This window comes from Lepisma saccharinum, chromosome 1 (genome assembly GCF_977018435.1).
Source record: "Lepisma saccharinum chromosome 1, izLepSacc3.1, whole genome shotgun sequence".
Lineage (NCBI taxonomy): Eukaryota > Metazoa > Arthropoda > Insecta > Zygentoma > Lepismatidae > Lepisma > Lepisma saccharinum.
This window is the reverse complement of record NC_139229.1, coordinates 3,418,453-3,436,033: the sequence shown is the minus strand read 5'-3', so window position 1 is coordinate 3,436,033 and position 17,581 is coordinate 3,418,453. Positions and strand designations below refer to the sequence as shown.

At 37.4% G+C, this 17,581-nt stretch overlaps 1 protein-coding gene across 2 annotated transcripts in view; it reads left to right on the top strand.

Moving 5' to 3' along the window:
- LOC145992179 (catechol O-methyltransferase domain-containing protein 1-like) overlaps window positions 1–15,924 on the top strand; it is a 50,342-nt gene extending 34,418 nt beyond the window's left edge. For both annotated transcript variants that reach the window (XM_083128502.1, XM_083128495.1), the window contains exons 2-5: window positions 10,339–10,467; window positions 12,316–12,551; window positions 13,797–13,928; window positions 15,535–15,924. In XM_083128502.1, the coding sequence (XP_082984628.1) occupies window positions 10,376–10,467; window positions 12,316–12,551; window positions 13,797–13,928; window positions 15,535–15,764 (690 nt within the window). In that variant the 5' untranslated portion in view covers window positions 10,339–10,375 and the 3' untranslated portion in view covers window positions 15,765–15,924. The remainder of the gene's footprint in view (window positions 1–10,338; window positions 10,468–12,315; window positions 12,552–13,796; window positions 13,929–15,534) is intronic.
- The last annotated feature ends 1,657 nt before the right edge of the window (window positions 15,925–17,581 follow it).

Here is a 17,581-nt window from a genome sequence, read left to right as displayed (position 1 = left end):
TTAATATTTTATTACTGTATGTATTGTTATATGACTATTTTCATACCTATGGACATAGGTCAACGGAAATAAAGAATATGAATATGAATATGAATATGAATGGAGGAACTACTACACAAGACAAACACAAACACATTAGACAGCACAATTACTACACAAGACGAACACAAACACATTAGACACCACAACTACTACACAAGACAAACTCAAACTCACTACACAGCACAACTACTGCACAAGACACACAAACACATAACAACCACTACACAAGAAAAAAACACAAACGCACAACTACTACTACAAGTATACTAAGAAGTACACAAAAACTTTACTTCCTTTCAACTCTGGAAAAATTATTTGAAAAATTAAAGAACAAAAATAAGTTTATAAACAAACGGTCAAGCACAATTTTGGAGTTTTTATTGACTCCAATAGCTAACGTGCATAAACCGCAAATGATACACTTTTTGGTGTGTAAATATACACATGGAAATGCATAAAAGGGTACTTTCATCAGCTGGTGTTCCGTGTGATGCATCAAAAATGCATCAATTGGGAAGATCAAACAAGATCATTTCATAACAATTTTTTACTTTTAATGCATCAATCGACACAACTAAATGAGTAATTTTGTCTTGGAGTCAAAATAAATGTGTCAATTGACACGTTTTCGGTTCTGTGTGCAGGTGTAACATGCAGTTATCGTAATAATATAGGAGTATGACGAAGCATGTAAATGTTGTCCAGTAAATATGAAGGATTATTTCAGTGAGTAATAACGGTATACAATTCATTGAAGCATAACCATGTTTACACTGGAACCTGGGCTAAAGGTTTTAATACTTGACTTACCAGAAATTGAAATTACAAGGTATGACAATTGAAAATCTGCGAAATTTCATTGCAAAGGGTTTGATTTATTAGGTACCCACGACCAGTTGGTATTGTCAGCTCCAAAGCTGAGCTTCCCCCATATTTTTATCAATGTAGCAGTAAATGCAGCTTAAGATAGGCAGTGGCGTGCCCAGGAATTTTGCAAGGGAGAGGAGGGGGGTTACATATACATTTTTAGTATACAGCCCTGTTTTTGCTACATTATCCTGCCTTTGACTTAATTGTTTATGGAATACTAGGCCAAAGGTATTGGCTTATGACCCCCACAAACCCCTCCTTGGGCACTCCACTGAAAGTAGGCTATTTATTTTGGAGTGTCAAAGCTGGTAGAATATATTATCTTTTGTTTCTTTATTTTCCACTTTTTTTTCTTCCACGAAAAGACATTCGTTGAAATAGATGTGAGTCATGCACAGCGGAAGATTCAGAGACATGTTTTGATAGGATGTGAGGCAAGCCTGGAATTGATCTGTGCATGTACAATCTCTGATGTCATTCTTCCCTTGCCTAATGTGCCAAGAGTAGTGACTTGTGAATGTTTGTTATCTGTGACAGGAAATTGAGTGTTCTGTAATATTTTTAACTGGAGAGGACTGTCCTAAATACCCTTTTGGTAAGGTTCCCAAAGACCTAACTATTCTTAACAAAGTCAGTGAAAATGATAACACTTCTTAGGTCAAGACTACAGGTGTATGGCTTAGAGACAATATGCAAATACCATTAAATATAGCTTTTTGTATGGTAAAGTATGTTGTGATCTTCAGAAGTACCACTTAAAAAAAAAGGTTAAGTAAGGTAAGGTAAGGTAAGAAAAAGTGTCAAGAAAGCCCTATACCAGTTAAATCAAAATGCCTGATATGTTGGAGTAAAAGTTTCATATGTGGAGAAAGTGACTCAAGTGCCAGAATTGAAATCATGTCTTTGTGCCAAGCCAAGGAAAACTAAAGGAAATGCATGAAGTCTGTTCTGTTTTTTAACTATTGTTACCCCATTTTCCACCCTAATTTTCGTACTTACGATGCAATTTCAAGCAAAACATACCTGAATATCATAGGAAGTATACTTCATTAGCTACAAAATGAATTTTGTTTCATGTCTCTAGCTTTAATGGTTTTTGAGATATTAAGGTTTCTGTATACTACTACATGAGGAAAAAAAAAACCATGGGCCATGTTGGAAAAATGGCTGCCCCAGGAGAACTAAAGACAATATTTTTTTTTTTTAACATAGGTTTGTACATGTTTCTAGATATCAAAACCAATGTACTAAAAATGATTTTTTTCTAAAATGGTCATGAAACCACCATTGGATGGTTTGGCATGGAATGACCCTATATATATCTCGCAGGATTGCAATTTACGAGCAAAAGAAATGCTAAACTGGTGACAGTCTTTGTTGTGTCGGGAGAAACTACTAGGTGTCAGTCTGGGGCAAACTCAAATTTAAGATAAGATTTTTCTATTGGAAATCCTCGTTGCATATTTTAATTGGATGTGCATGTGGTATTATTTGGCGGCTTTTTTTTAAAGCAAGATTGCATTTGTTTATTTTTTTCATTTAAATTTTTAACCTGAAACTAACAAATCTAATGATCTTTTTCTGCATTTGTACGTCATTTTCCCCATTTAGGACCTTCTATAGGTCATATACTTATACTTTTTAGGTCATCAACTTCCGCTACCTATTGGCTGACAAGTTAAGTCCCGATATGCGCAGATCGCTGCGGAGCACTTCCTATTACGTCATCCTCCCCACCACTCTTCTACTCACTGGTCTGGCGTTGAGAGTACCAGTGGTGCCAACTCAGCAGAATTAAGCTAAAACAAATATGACAAACAATTTTCACTGTTTAGCGTGACGGTGCATTCAGGCTCCTATTATATCAGTGGTTCATTTAATTTAATCCGGCCTTTGAAAATGCGTGCGGTGCGCCGATCGTAAACTGTAGTATTATGCACGTGCGTTAAGGTTTATAACAAATAGAAACTACAGGGCGAAGGACTTCATTTTCTGAATGCGACATCGAGCAGTGGCCATTTTTTTTTTAACTAGTGGGGTGGTGGTTCGTTTGTTTATCCTACAACAATCACTACGAGAACGCAATCTGATAACACGCTTGCCTGTGTTCTTTTCAAAAGCATTGAAATGTTTATGCTCTTTACTCTTGGCTGCAAGATTCTTACTTTGAAAGAGATGGACTTATGGACAAGCGTGTAGATGAACTGATAACACTGTACAACAAATTTGAGGTCATGTTCTGTCCTTTAGTTGAAAACAGGTGATTTTGACTAAATTGGAGGTGCTGAATCGATATGTAAAATCCGTTTTCTCCAAACACGTACCATTTTTATTGTACAGTCACATGACATTTTGTTACACAGACATTAGACAGGTAAATCAACGTATACAAACAAAAGACTAAAAAAATGTCTACGAAAATGTCCTTTGGTTGAAAACATGTGAGTTTAAATAAGTTAAAGGTACTAAATCAATATGTGAAGTCAGTTTTCTCCCAAGACATACCATTTGTATTGTACAGTCACATGACATTTTGTTACACAGACATTAGACAGGTATACAAACAAAAGACAGTACAAACTTCTACGGAAATGATAATTGTGATCTTTTTATCTTGTATCTATCTGAAGGAGTCTCTCTGATGATAGACCAGTAATATTCAGCAAGCATACTTGCGTTCCATCGTCCACTGAACCGCTTTTCAAATGTTGCAATGTCTTGGTGGAACCGTTCCCCATGTTCATCACTAACAGCCCCTAAATTTTGTTCAAAGAAGTCAAAATGAGAATCCAAAAAATGTAATTTCAGGGACATGTGGCATCCCATGATTTGGAAGCAGTGCACCAAGTTTGATGTGTAATGGGGAAGAAAAACATATTTAGGGTTCACGAGTCGTTGATGTGATACGTTCTTGATTCCTGGTAGATGAGAGGAGGGTATTATGGAATACCATTTACATTTCTAAAAATAACTGCACTAGTTTTTGAATAAAATACCCAAAATCATCATGAGTACATACTATAACTAATTGTAATGAAGTGTCACTTGTAAGAAAAATACTATTTATTTTGCTGTTATAAAAAAAACATATTTAAAAAAAAAGTTACAAATGGAGGCTAATATGAAATAGTCGGGTAATATGGAATAGGTGGTTTAAACCATTGAAAAAACTAAGGAGACTTCATAAAACATAGTTATTTTGAACTATAAAAACCATATTTCTAAGATTATGTGCAACTCATTTCTGCTTCGAGTCTATTTACAAAAGTCACAGATATAATCTTCTTTCTCTGCTAAGGTACAGTCAAGGTGAGCCCACAGAGAACAGCTGAAGCATTGAATCCAAATTTCCCCGCGTTGATCTTCGGAGAATTTTCCGTTACAGAAGATACATTCAGCGTCTTTGTTTTCCGGTTCTTTAGTTGAGGGCATGAAGTCCATTACAGATGATACATCAGAATGGATCGATGCATCGCTGCTAACACTGGAGTCATCTCTTTTAGGTTTAGGTCTAGAAGGTCGGTCTAAGTTTAATTTCTGAACGGGGGGTCTTTGAATGCTCGGTTTGTTTTGTTGTTTTGAAGCTTCTGGTTCCTTCTTTTTGTCCATTTCTTTCAGTTCATCCTCTAACTGTGTTTTATATGGGGAGTAGGTTATTATAGAAGAAGATCCAGCTTTCCTGCCTCTATTTGACTTTTGCTTTTTTGGAGGTGGTGGTGATATCTCTATGGGTAGGACAAAATTTGTTGACTTAGACGTACCAGGGACAACCACATCAGGACTCTTGGGAGAACAGGGTTGAGGTGAATCAGAGCTGGTAGACGAATATGGAAGAGGGTCAGTTGTGGGTGTCATAGTCTGAGGCCTAGGAACAGTGAGTGTAGAAGCAATAAAATCTTCACTGCTGAAAACATTTCTATTGACAGGATAAATACCAGTCATTTTGAAGCCGTTTACTGCTATGTCCCCACGTTGTACTTTAAGGTAGGCCCTGCCAAACAGTTCCATCATATCAAAAATACTCAAGGGCCTTGAGCTATGCCTTAAAAAAGATCTCACTTCCTCACTATAGTGAGACTTTAATGGACTCATAAAGGTTTTATCCAATGGTTGGATTTTATGCGAACAGTGGGGAGGTAGACATACAATCGTAACATGACTTTCCCTTGCTAAACTAATTACGTCAATGTTACTCTTGTGGGTTGTGTGGCCGTCAAGGAGAAGCAGGACAGGTGACTCAGCTGAGGGTTTTGTTACATCAATGAAATGTTTAAACCATTTAGTAAAAATGTTTGTCTGTATCCAACCAGACGGGTGGCACGATGCGATGGTCCCTGGTGGAGCACCTCTAAGAAGTTGTTCATTCATGTTCTTCCTCGGGAATATCACAAGAGGCGGGACAAAGTCACCTCCTGCACTCATACAGGGAATGATGGTTACGAGAGAACCTCTTTCGGCTGAAGTAAGGGACCCAATTTGTCTCTTTCCTTTTAGGCCTACTACATGAGGAACTTTACTTTGCACCACAGACAAACCAGTTTCGTCTACATTAAATATCCTGTTAGGAGGATAGTTGTGTTTTTTGAAAACAACATCGATCAGGTCAAAAAACTTGTCTACTTCTTCTTTATTAAATCCCCTGGCCCTGGCAAAAGATGTACCCATGGGTTTACGAATTGAAAGTTTCGGGTTCCTTTTCATAAAAGCGTAGAACCAGTCTTTGCCAGCAGTTTCGTCCTTAAATGGATGGGGTATGTTATTGCGAACCGCAAGTTGATAGGCAAGACTGCAGACATCCCTTTTTGTGAGCCCATAGAACATGGCCTCCATCTCAACTAAATATGTTTGTAACTTGTCTTCTAGTTGTTTAGGAAAAACTGGCTTACGGCCAAGAGTAGTTGAGGCTGCTTGCTACCTTTGCATTTTTCTCCTTACTGTTGACAAGGCGGAAGAGAGACGCTCTGGGAACCTGGAATTCCTTGGACGCCTTAAGGTACCCCATCTTCTTCTCACGAACAGCTTCTATAGCCTTAGCCATCTGCGTCTCACACCAAAGCTTTCGCTTCTTTCCCTCATCTTCCTTCTTTCTAGGCATATCTGGAAAAAAAAACCAGACTATTTAGAACTCTTGCAACTAAGGGGGGGGGGGGGGTAGGTTTAAATAGATAAAACACATCTTAAAACAAATTATTTGTAGGTCTAGACTGTAGACTAATTTTCAAATAACAGAAAAATTGTGTTTTGTTTTCATTCAAATGAGGGTCTTCCCCATGGCGTAGTGGTGGCGTCATTGTCTTGTAATCAAGGGGTCGCGGGTTCGATACCCGGTGGAGGCACAAGCGGTTTGGATCCCACTTTAAACTGTAGGTCCAGTCCCGATTAGCCTTACTGTGCATAAAGTGGACTTAAAACACCAACTCAAACTCAACTCATTCAAATGGATTTAGCTTTTAAAAAAATGTACTTTGGTTTTAAATTAGGCTATATTACTATTTATGTAAGTAGTAATAATTATTGTTTAGCTATCAATATTATACGCAAAACTCATTTTTTAACTAAATTTTTATTCAGTATATTTTGTCGGGTTATATGGAATACTATACTTTTACGTCGGGTATTATGAAATACCTAGTATTCTATAATACCCGACACGCCATCTTGGAAAATGAACCTTTAAACGGATGGACAAAACATTGTCAGCTAAAAAACGACCACAGTATAACAAACTACAATTCTTTTAGTGTATATTATGCTTAACATCAATGTTCCAGTCACATGTGTACTAGTAGGTTAAAATGTTTGAAAACTTACCTGCAAAAACTCTTGAAAATCACGAAACACACTTTGTTCTGTAGCGAGTGGTAACACAACAACAAGCGGTCAGCTCTCACTGCACTGCATCATGGGAGTCTTTCTTGAGTAGTTCATGGTATTCTCACGTGATAGCAGCACCGAATAGAGCCAAAACCTTGGTATTCCATATTTCCCGACTATTCCATAATACCCTCCTCTCCTCTACATATTCCTGTCGTGGTGGCCATATTTTCCGCATGCAATGGTTAACTCGGTCCCGGCTGTCCCATTCACACAGAAAGCAACAAAATTTGATGCATGCCAGTAAGAATTCCAATTACTTTCAGGTCTACACAGATTCGCCACTTGAATGTATTATATTCAATGTACTGCAATATGTCACGCATTACCTCATATGTTTCCTTTTTGTGAACAGCATACACCACTGGCACTAATGGATAAGCATTACAAATATGGAGCAATACTGCCTTCAGATTTATCTTACACGAATCAATGAACAATCGCCATTCTGCTGGATTGTGTTCATGGCCCAACTCCTGAAATAAAGCATTAATATTGTTACAAAATGCAATTCCTCCAGTCTCCGAAAAGCAAGACGAAAAGTTACTCTGTCGCGATCGAAACGTGTTGATTTTGACATTTTTATCCAATAGATTCCATTCTTCAAGTCGAGAGCCCAAGATTTCTGCTTTTGTTTTCGATAGATTTAAGTCCCGTACCAGATCGTTTAACTCTTCTTGTGTGATGAGATGTGGTGCACTTGAGAGGGTTGGTGGCACGAAGTCAACGTCCTCGTTGCCTGAACTTCCTTCTTCAATTGATGTATCAAATTTAAAATTTTCGGGAGCTTTCGGCACAGGGCACCTTGCTGATTCCAAATTAGGATATCGGATGTGATGTTTTGATTTTGAAGAGAAGACCATTACATCTGTCAAACAAAAGTAACAGTCACTTACGTGGTCTTTGGGCTCTCTCCAAACCATTGGTATGGCAAATTTTAGCCCACTTCGCTTTCCTTGCATCCAGTTTCGCAAGTTCCTGGAACAAGAATTGCAGCAGATATGTGCTGCCCATCGCTTATCTTGATCGCCTACTCGGCATCCAAAATACAGTTCATATGCTTTTTTGGCAACAGGGGTTCTTTGACTTTTCAACGTCAGTTCACCACATATATAACAAAATGAATCAAGGTTATTCTTACACTGACGGGACATTATGATCCACTGAATGAAGCCTCCTTTTCATACCCACCTCACTAACAGAAACCTGCCACAAACGTTAAAACTTTACACAAACACCTGCAATTGCAAATCACAACCTTCACCTTGGATAGGACAAAACAGACGGCAGCCCTTGTTCGTCAGTGGTGCCAGCACGGTTATTGTTATGTAACAAATTTATCACTAGAGGATCCAGCAAAACGTTTCTTTATGTAACAATGCGAACTGATAGCGATATCATTTTTATCAAGCGCTGAAAAAAAAACAGTTAAAGGAATTTATAATTGTTTAAACGTAATTAATACACATAATGTATAAAGATGGCGTTTTTCAAAAAACTGTACGTGATACGAAGAAGTTAATTGCAGATTCGTCTTTTGCATGCAAAAATACATTAGAAAAACATATTTTTAAGCAAAGGACAAATTTCGTGTTGTACAGTGTAATCAGATTTGGTGAAGCCGATTCAGACACGGACACAGATTCATCGGTAGACACAGACTTGGATGAGTGGGAGAGTGAAACTGAAGAAGGAGAACTGAAAAACATTTAGAAGGTGAGCTCAGTTCTATCGTTTATATATTTTTCATTTTTCTATCGTTTTATTTCATACATTTCTTATGCTGGTAAGAAATATCCCTAATATAACTTAATTCATTTAAGGTTTAAAGGGAAAATATCAAAATGTATTTAGAATTTAGTGTAATGAATAGGTAGCGTAGGTGACGGGATACTAATTCATGCCTTTCACATTCAAATTTAGTTGAAAATTCTCAGACAATTCCGCTCCCTCCAGGTTGCAACACTGCGAACGAACGTCGCCGCAGACAATGGAGTGGGGAAATGTGATGTGAGGTGCAGCGTCTTGTTTTTAAACTTGTCAAGTTATAGTTATTAGCAATAAAAATAACAAACTTTCCATTTTTAATACATACACATTGAAATGAACAATATCAATTTCCATCTCCACTGCTGACGCCCTTGAGTGCAAGTTCCAAAATTTCACGGTCTCAAAATTTCGTCCCCTCCGTTAGGACAAGCGAGGCATTTATATTGTTTACTATACCTGACAGTATAATACTAAAAGGGCTAGATTTGGAGCTAAATTTACGGTCCTGGAGCTAAAAAGCTCCTTGGGGCATTTCGAAATTTTAGGAGCCAAATGAGTGTATGAAAGAGCCAGATCTGGCTCAAAAAGAACTATGATCTCTGGAGTGAGCGAACGAAAAGATGTCTGTGCAAGTGGTGACTCGAGAGGTCTAGCCCAATGAACGTGTGAGGGGAAGTGAATGAAGGTACCAGCCGTTTGCAGCAGTGCGCACTGTTTTTTCTTCTCTCCCGTACCACCTTGCTCTACAGATTCCACTAGGGGTGTGCGGGATCCCGAAAAGTCGGAACCGGGATCGGGGAAAAAAAATTCCGTCCCGATCCCGAGCAGTCGGTTTGATTTTGATTTGATTTGATTTAGTTTATTTTACTTCGCGTTTTGTGCCTCTTGGCTACTTTGCGAAGATGGGGATGAGTGATGAAATGATGAATGGACATTCACAAACAATCAAGCCCGAGCGGGATTCGAACCCGGGACCCTTGGCACCGAGTAGTCGGGGAAATACCGAATGGTCATTTTAAAAAGTCGTTATTTCTCGACGTTTTCTCCATTGTAAGTTTCTGGAACTTATCGGAAATTGTTAATTTTTATTCCAGAAATACAAAAACAATCACTTAAAGTAAAAATGACGTGTAGATTTCGAGATTTTCAGAGCTTCGGGAAATTTCGAACATTTCCCATCCCGAATATCGGGATTTAAAAAAATTCCCGTCCCGACCCAAAAAATTCTGTCCCGCACACCCCTAGATTCCACACATTGATGTCCGCAGGATTTCAGGAAGAGGCAAGGAAGGTATTTTTTTTTTTCGAGGGGTACATTTTCCCCAATAATAGTGTTGTTCCTTCAAAAAACAGTGCTTAAATTTGAATTTATCATATTCATGCAATAATTAACACACATTATTGTGGATGAAATGAAATTATATGTGAAAAATATATAATTTTTGGTTGACTTTCATTTTCCAGGGGGCTATGGCCCCCCTTGCCCCTCCTTCCGGACGCCCTTGATTCCACCGACAAGAGTACAGATCGTTAATGCTATATATAACAAATAGCTCTCCTTGTTACAGAAATACTAATATATTTTTGAATGTGAAGGAGAGATACCAAGTTTTTTCTTTCATTACTATGCATACAAAGATTCATTCTGGAATGTATGAAGGAAATTCTAACTCTAAGAATGATGTTTTAATTTTTTTCTTTTTTTTGTATAAGTAAGTTTATTTTAAAATCACAATTACTTTTCTTCACGTGTCTTCTCATCAACATATTTAATATTTTCAGGTGAAAAATAAAATCTCCTCTTCTACCATAAGCCAGAATGACATCCTCAAAGGGCTTTGTAGGAAAGAGCATCGCACCATGGAACGAAGGGAATAAAATATTGGAATACTGTTTATCACATTCGACAAAGTAAGTACACGTTTGTTCATTACTCAACATTTTGGAGTCGAAAGGAGGGGCGGGAGGTATCGTGTGCAAGGAGGGGTTGGTGGGGGTCATAACCCTCCTTTAGCCCAGTATTCCCCCAAAAAATTTTAAAAAATGTCAAAGGCAGAAGATGATGGCAAAATGAGAAATGACTATTAAAAAAGTATACACCCTCTTTCGAAAATCCTGGGCACGCCACTGAGGAGGAGGAGACAGATAATTTACCGCTTCTATATTGTTTCCAATGCTCTATATTTCTAAATACATTCCCAACTCTGAATTCTAAATCCATGTTCTCCCCTCCTGAGAATATAGCCTCTGTTATATAGTTGTTTATTTGTATTTGTGTTATTTAGCATCGCTTTTCTGAGAACTGCTGACTAATTGCAAGGATGAGCAATGATTACATTAAATTGATGATGTGACAAAACTCATAAAGTATAAAAAAAACACCCTTGCCCAGGCTGGGACACGAACTTTGGGACTTCAGTGGCAAATTCAAACGTCGATCTAACGTACTCTCATAGATCTTTATCATTATTACTCAATAATGTTCAGCATTAGAAGGTAATTTCAAGGTTGTGAAGTTATAATTGTACTGCTGGTATGAGAAATTTTTTGAAGAAAATGGGCCTTCTGTAACTTTAACCAGGGGTGGCATCAGGTGGGTGCGAAGGGGTGCTTACGTGCCCCTTTATTTTCTTCCGCACCCCTTTTGTAAAACCAATTTTCTATCGAAAATACTGTTAGCTCCTCACAGAGGAAAAAGTTTTGAAAAATACGTTCTGGCAACAAAACATTTGTTTAAACAAGCGACAAAGAAATGATTATTCGCAAGTACTAAATGCTCTTTAGTAATCGAGCATATGTGCTTATCGTACTTATCAAAGAATTTGTTCAAAATTACCAACTTTAGTAAATTGTGGTATTATGTTCATCATTTGCAGTTACCAAATAGGTTAACTAAACGTGTTTCGTTAATTCAACCAGATTTGTTTTTCTATGTTGCAATGTCATTTACGTTTTGACTTACGAACACCATGTAGTCATTATAATATGTAAAATATTGAGTATTGAAGAGAGGCCACTATTATTGTATACTACAGGCAAGCCATTGATACTAATCTATAAGGGAAGCGACATTTACTTCTCTGAACATGTTATGGTCAAAGGAAGCAAGCAAAAATGAATCAAGTCATTGGCATATATTCATAGAAGGCTATTAGAAGTTGATTTAGTGGCTAAAGCATATATGCGTGAAAAACTCAATATGCTGACCAAGGCAGAATTTGTACTTGGTACAGAGTCTGAAGAAGACCTTGATAGAAGGTTGATACTTTACGTTTAGTTTATGTTTGAAAATAAAATAAATTTCTGACTTGGTCAGCATATTGAGTTTTTCATGTCATGGAAACAAGGCTTAATGGTGTTATAACATGTATGCATGTTTCATCGCAACATCGCACTCCCTAAATTTCATTCCGCACCCTCTCAGCACCCCTAAATGGTTAATCCTGGCGCCGTTGCTAACTGTAACCTATACAAAATTGTTCCTTCTTTTAACAATGGTGCCTTTGGATTTGCAATAAATGCACCTCAAATAATTCTCACTGAGACTAATAAATGCTTTAGAGAAAGAAAGCTTACCAATGTTTTTGAAATACACATTTTATCTGTTCATTTAATATATATATATATATATATATATATATATATATATATATATATATATAACTGAGATGGGAAAAGGGGGATATTTTGGGGGCCAGAGAGTGTCTACCCGCCTTCCATTGACACATGAATACATGTTGTACTAATTTTCTATTCTAGGTTCCACCCTGTACAGGAGAAGCTGTATGAGAGAACACGAGAGCATGAGTTTGGCAGAATGATGGGAACACCGGAAGTGATCAATTTAAATATGCTTTTGATGAAGACCATTGGTGCCAAGCGAGTGATTGATGTTGGTGTGTTCACAGGTGTCAGTGCCCTTTCTGCAGCCCTTTGCATTCCGGATGATGGGAAGGTCGTTGCTTGCGACACGCAAAAGCAGTTCGCAGACATTGGCAAGTAATTCAGTGAATGAATGTGTTCATATATAATATTTCTGAACTGCACATGAGGATTTATTTATACAGTGAGTCCATGAAGTCAAAGTTTTGGAACAAAATATAGCATTAATGGTAGGGCTGAGTAAATACTACTTTGAACCGATATGCTTACTGATTTTACCACCAATACTGATACCAATGCTTGAAAATTGTAACAATTCATGGCAGTGGCGGCAATCAGGGGAACTATTACCCCCAGACTATGTCCTCTTAAAGCTAAGCCTTGTCTACCAAGACAACAATCAAGTCTCCTTGCCCCCCCCCCCTTCTCAGTTTTGACAATGAATTGCCACTACTGATTCAAAGTGTTATAAATATTTATTAATATTAGTGTGTAAGTATTCCATTCCAATTGTATGAATCCATTAACCAAGCATTTTGCTTTAAAATATTCAAGAATCACACAAGAATATTAAAATAGCTTTTCGCACAATACTGTACTTCACTAAGGATAATATTAGAAACACACACTATCTATTTTAAGAGATCATTAACAGATCCACACCAACAATATGAACAATAAAACTAAAACAAGAATGCAAAACAAAAATACGATTTCTATTAATAGAAAGGAAAAACTAAACAAAACAATATTTCATTTCAACTATTACATTATAAAACTATTTTAACTTTATAAATATTTGATATATATATAAAAGTAACAAATTAATTTCTTTCTATGTATTTAATAATGTATTTTTTAAATATTTATTAATATATTTTATTTATTTACTTCCTTCAACAGAGAAATTATCTCCTTTTACAGAAGGTAGCCAATAAAAAAAAAAAAAACAAGAGAAACACATAATATAATACAGTGAGACATAACACAGCTAGAACACATACACAAATATAATGTAATATAAATTACTAAACTATATTATAGAATCATATAACACCCAATTAGCAATTTAGAAGCGCTTCACCCAAAACAATACAGAACAAGACAAAAAAATGTCATTTTTATTCATATTCAGTGATATATTGCTAAGTATATATATTTAATGACCAGCGGCGTATACTCTGGGTATGTGATACCTCAATTACTGCCAAGATCAAGGATTTGTGTAACCCTACCTATATATTTTCTAGGTGCCTTCATTGAATGGTGCAATTCCTAGATTGTAACATAAATTTTTACTTTATTCAACTCCCAAAGTCTGTTATGTTTCTACAGCAATGTACGTAATTTCTTTGCAGGACGTCCATACTGGGAGGAGGCAGGTGTAGCTGATAAAATTGATCTGAGGATCAAACCTGCATTGCAGACTTTGGACGAACTGCTACAGAATGGCGAAGCTGGAACTTACGACTTTGCTTTTATTGATGCAGGTAAAAATCTACATTTGATTGTTTGGATAGAAATGCATCTGGAATAGTGTGTGTCAATATTTTCTCAGCTAGCATTTTGCTGAATTTTATATTTTAAAAAAAATCTTCTTTCCATATTAGGAGGTAGGGAAAGTATGAGGTGTTTGAAACTGTCAAGTGTCATAATTCCTTTTATGTTAATATAAAAAGAAAACTATTTGCATGTGCCACTTGGAATTTGTATGTTTTTAAAAAAATATGTAAGTTGTAGAGTGATATTCCGATTTGCATCTGATAATATACCTGACAGGAGACGATATTATTTGAAACTGTTTATTACTTATATGGATACAAGTATGGCAACCAGCCTCAATGGGAGAGAGGTTCCAGGTTCGAATCCGTTTGTCCCTTCATTCATTTTATCAGTTCATTATTCAGTCTCATCATTACTGTGAAACTAAGAGGTAGAAAAGCAACATCAAATAACTGAAATAGAATGAAATGAATACAAGTATGGCAGTCTAACTACAAGGTGAGAGACCCAGGTTCCAATCCTAGGGTGGCTTGTGCTAGATGGGAATTTATCTGGCAAAGTCCCTGCTCTGAAGCTCACCCAGCCTGGGCAACCCTGGGGTGGGGGGAGGTAAATATGTCTAGAGCATGGTGTTGATCACGTCACCTTCACTAAGGCTGAGAACGAAAATGTGTGGGTCCTTACCTCCACACCCCCTATGTGACTTCACAGGGTGAGTGACCACTCTAGAACCATGATAAAATTCAAGTATAATTCCCGGTTTCCAAAGCTTCTAAAAATTCAAGGGTACAAGCAGATATTTTCTATATTTCAACCTTACGTATTACTTACCCCCCCCCCCCCCCAACACACACACACGTGTGCATGCACATATATAGAATTAACAATATAAAAGGTCTGTGTGATTTTAATGTATCCAAAAATTCTAATTCAATTCAATTAAACGGTACAGCCTTAATATTTAAAATACGTACTTCATTTAAGGTGCAGAGTTTACATTTGCAATTTTACACTCAGATTCCAAATACGAACGTTATGCACGGAATATTTTAATGTACGAATAACTGTTAATTGAATAAGAATTTTGAAGTCAAATTTAACTGATCAGCTTCCAGATACATTATCTCGCAATAATCTCATTCCGCAAAGGACACCAACAAAGCAAACAGATTGAGAGAATTTGTTTTAATTTCCACGCAGCTTTCCTTTCCTTCCTTGGTAAAAATAAAAGCTAAACTAAGAAACCTGCCTAAGGTTTATAAATTCAATGAGATTGCATTAATAAAACTTGCAGATTTTCACTTCTACGGAGAAAAATTCAAGCACAATTCCTGGAGCCAATAAATAATTCACGCAGAATTCTAGGAATTCAAGAAACCCTGCTTCATGACATGATGCAATCCACAGGAGATAGTTTTACTTTTAGATTTCAGTCAAAAGAAAATTTTCCAGTTGTTTATCTCCTGGTCAACCAATTGAATTCACATATCAAAGAAATGCTCTATTCTGGATTACATAACATAATTTTTTGAAGTGCTTACAACCATTTGGCATTCAGTAAGTTGTTATTAATTCTTGTGGTGTTCATTCCAGACAAGGAAAACTACTGGAATTACTATGAGCGTTGCCTGGAGTTGTTAAGGCCTGGAGGAATGATATCCTTTGATAATGTTTTGTGGAAAGGAACTGTGGTCCAATCCAATCCAACAGATGCTGCTACCATCTACACAAAGGAACTGAATGAAAAGCTGAGAGATGATGCTAGAGTCACTGTCTCACTTTTGAATATAGGCGATGGACTAACTCTTGCCTTGAAAAACTAGTGTTCATGACTGTGGTAAACAATTGTGTTCCAGTGCCATAAACTATTTGAATGCTTTCATTGCTGTTGTACATTCCTCAGTTCCTACATAGTGTTTCTGATTGTACTCTGTGATGTTCACTTTGTATCTTATTTTGTGTGTTAAAAACAAATGTTTTGTATTATTAGATTTTGTTGTTATTAATAACCTAATTTATTCTTGTGTCTATATATAATGTGTGTCTACATTAGGGTAGTCCAGCATAGAATGAGGAAGTTTCCATGCATACACTCTGTCCCAGTTATCTCTGGAGCAGGCGAACGAAAAGAAGTGTCTGTGCAAGTAGTGACACGAGACAGCTCCACAAATGAACACGTGAGAGGGAATGTGAATGCATGGAGAGGAGGAAAGCGACTGCAGTTACCAGCCTTCTTAGCAGCCTGTTCTCCTTCCCTCTGCCCAATCGACCCCCTCCCCCCTTCATCTCTGCCACTATGCGAGGCCTTGCTCCAGAGATAGTTGGGACAGGGTATAGTTGCCGATTTTGTTCTAAAGTCTAGACAAGCTTTCTTCTGTTGCGGGACCTGCCATTCTGGCAGAAACGCACTGTTGCCGCAATTACCTACGAAGAAATTTGCAATCAAACAGCTAATCTTGCTGTCTGTCTGAGCAACAAACAGCAACCTTAGAATCCCTCCTCCCCGAAGCGGCCAGCAGGGAAACAGGATCTTGTCAAGATAACCGTTATGCCCTGTGAATGCTTTGCTCTGGTATAGTCCAATGCACTGCTTACAATTTTGTTCCATTTGGTGTAGATATAGGTGTGTTTCACCTACGTCACAAACTGTCGCATTGTGGAATCGAGCAGCCATGATTGTGGCGGGTACTTGTAAACATTCGGAATTCAAGCGGGCGGGGGGAAATTTGAACCTTGATTACGATGGTATACTTTGTGCAATATTAGGTTGTTTACGTCGAACAGGCACTCACGTTTATCCTAGAATTTTCCGAGAACAGAAGGTGCAATTCACGGCACAGAATTTTCCGATTGTTGATTAGAACACGCCGTCATGGCGAGAATAAATTTTGCCAACATTAATGAACAAAGCAAACAGTACAGAGCGGTGGGGTGAACATTTCTTTTGAGGTAAGTTCATATATATCTCATTTCTCTGCGACTTTTAGTACAAATGGATTGAACTGGTGTTTTTTTTTATCATACTTGCAAGTAGCGTTTCCTTGTTATCGTATTATTTGGTAGAAAGGTGTTGTTGATAAGTTTGACGATAAAAATGATAACATTCAAACTTAAATTCATCTTGATAATTGCAGGCTTGGACTTGATTATTTATATTTAATTCATTAACACAAACTGTTATTAATTGTTATCCTATTCCCGAGAAAAGGTGCCGGTAGTAGGTTTTCCGCAAGGTCTGTAAAATCAGTCTTCCTCCCTGCCTGAGAAGGTCCCGACATAACTGGGCTTTTTAACAACGGTCGAGAATTCTGTGACGTCATCGCAGAAGCACTTGCCATCCTTCGCCAGTCTTTTTGCAAGGAAGCGCATTGGAGGCACTTGTTGCAATTGTTATTGGCGTTTTGTTTTTGTATGTAACGTCGTATTTAGAGGGAGGGTCCGAGGGGATCAATCTCCCGGTGAAAAGTTGCCAAGTATTAAAATTGAATAACCAAAATACTTAATTGCAGCATGCAGGATTTAAAGTGAGCCGCAACGCTCCGGAACTCAGTTTGTTGGCGGAACTCGGTTCCTGCTGCGACATAACACACGAAAGTCCATCCTTTGTTACACCTTGTGAACAATAGGAAAAGAGCAAAGA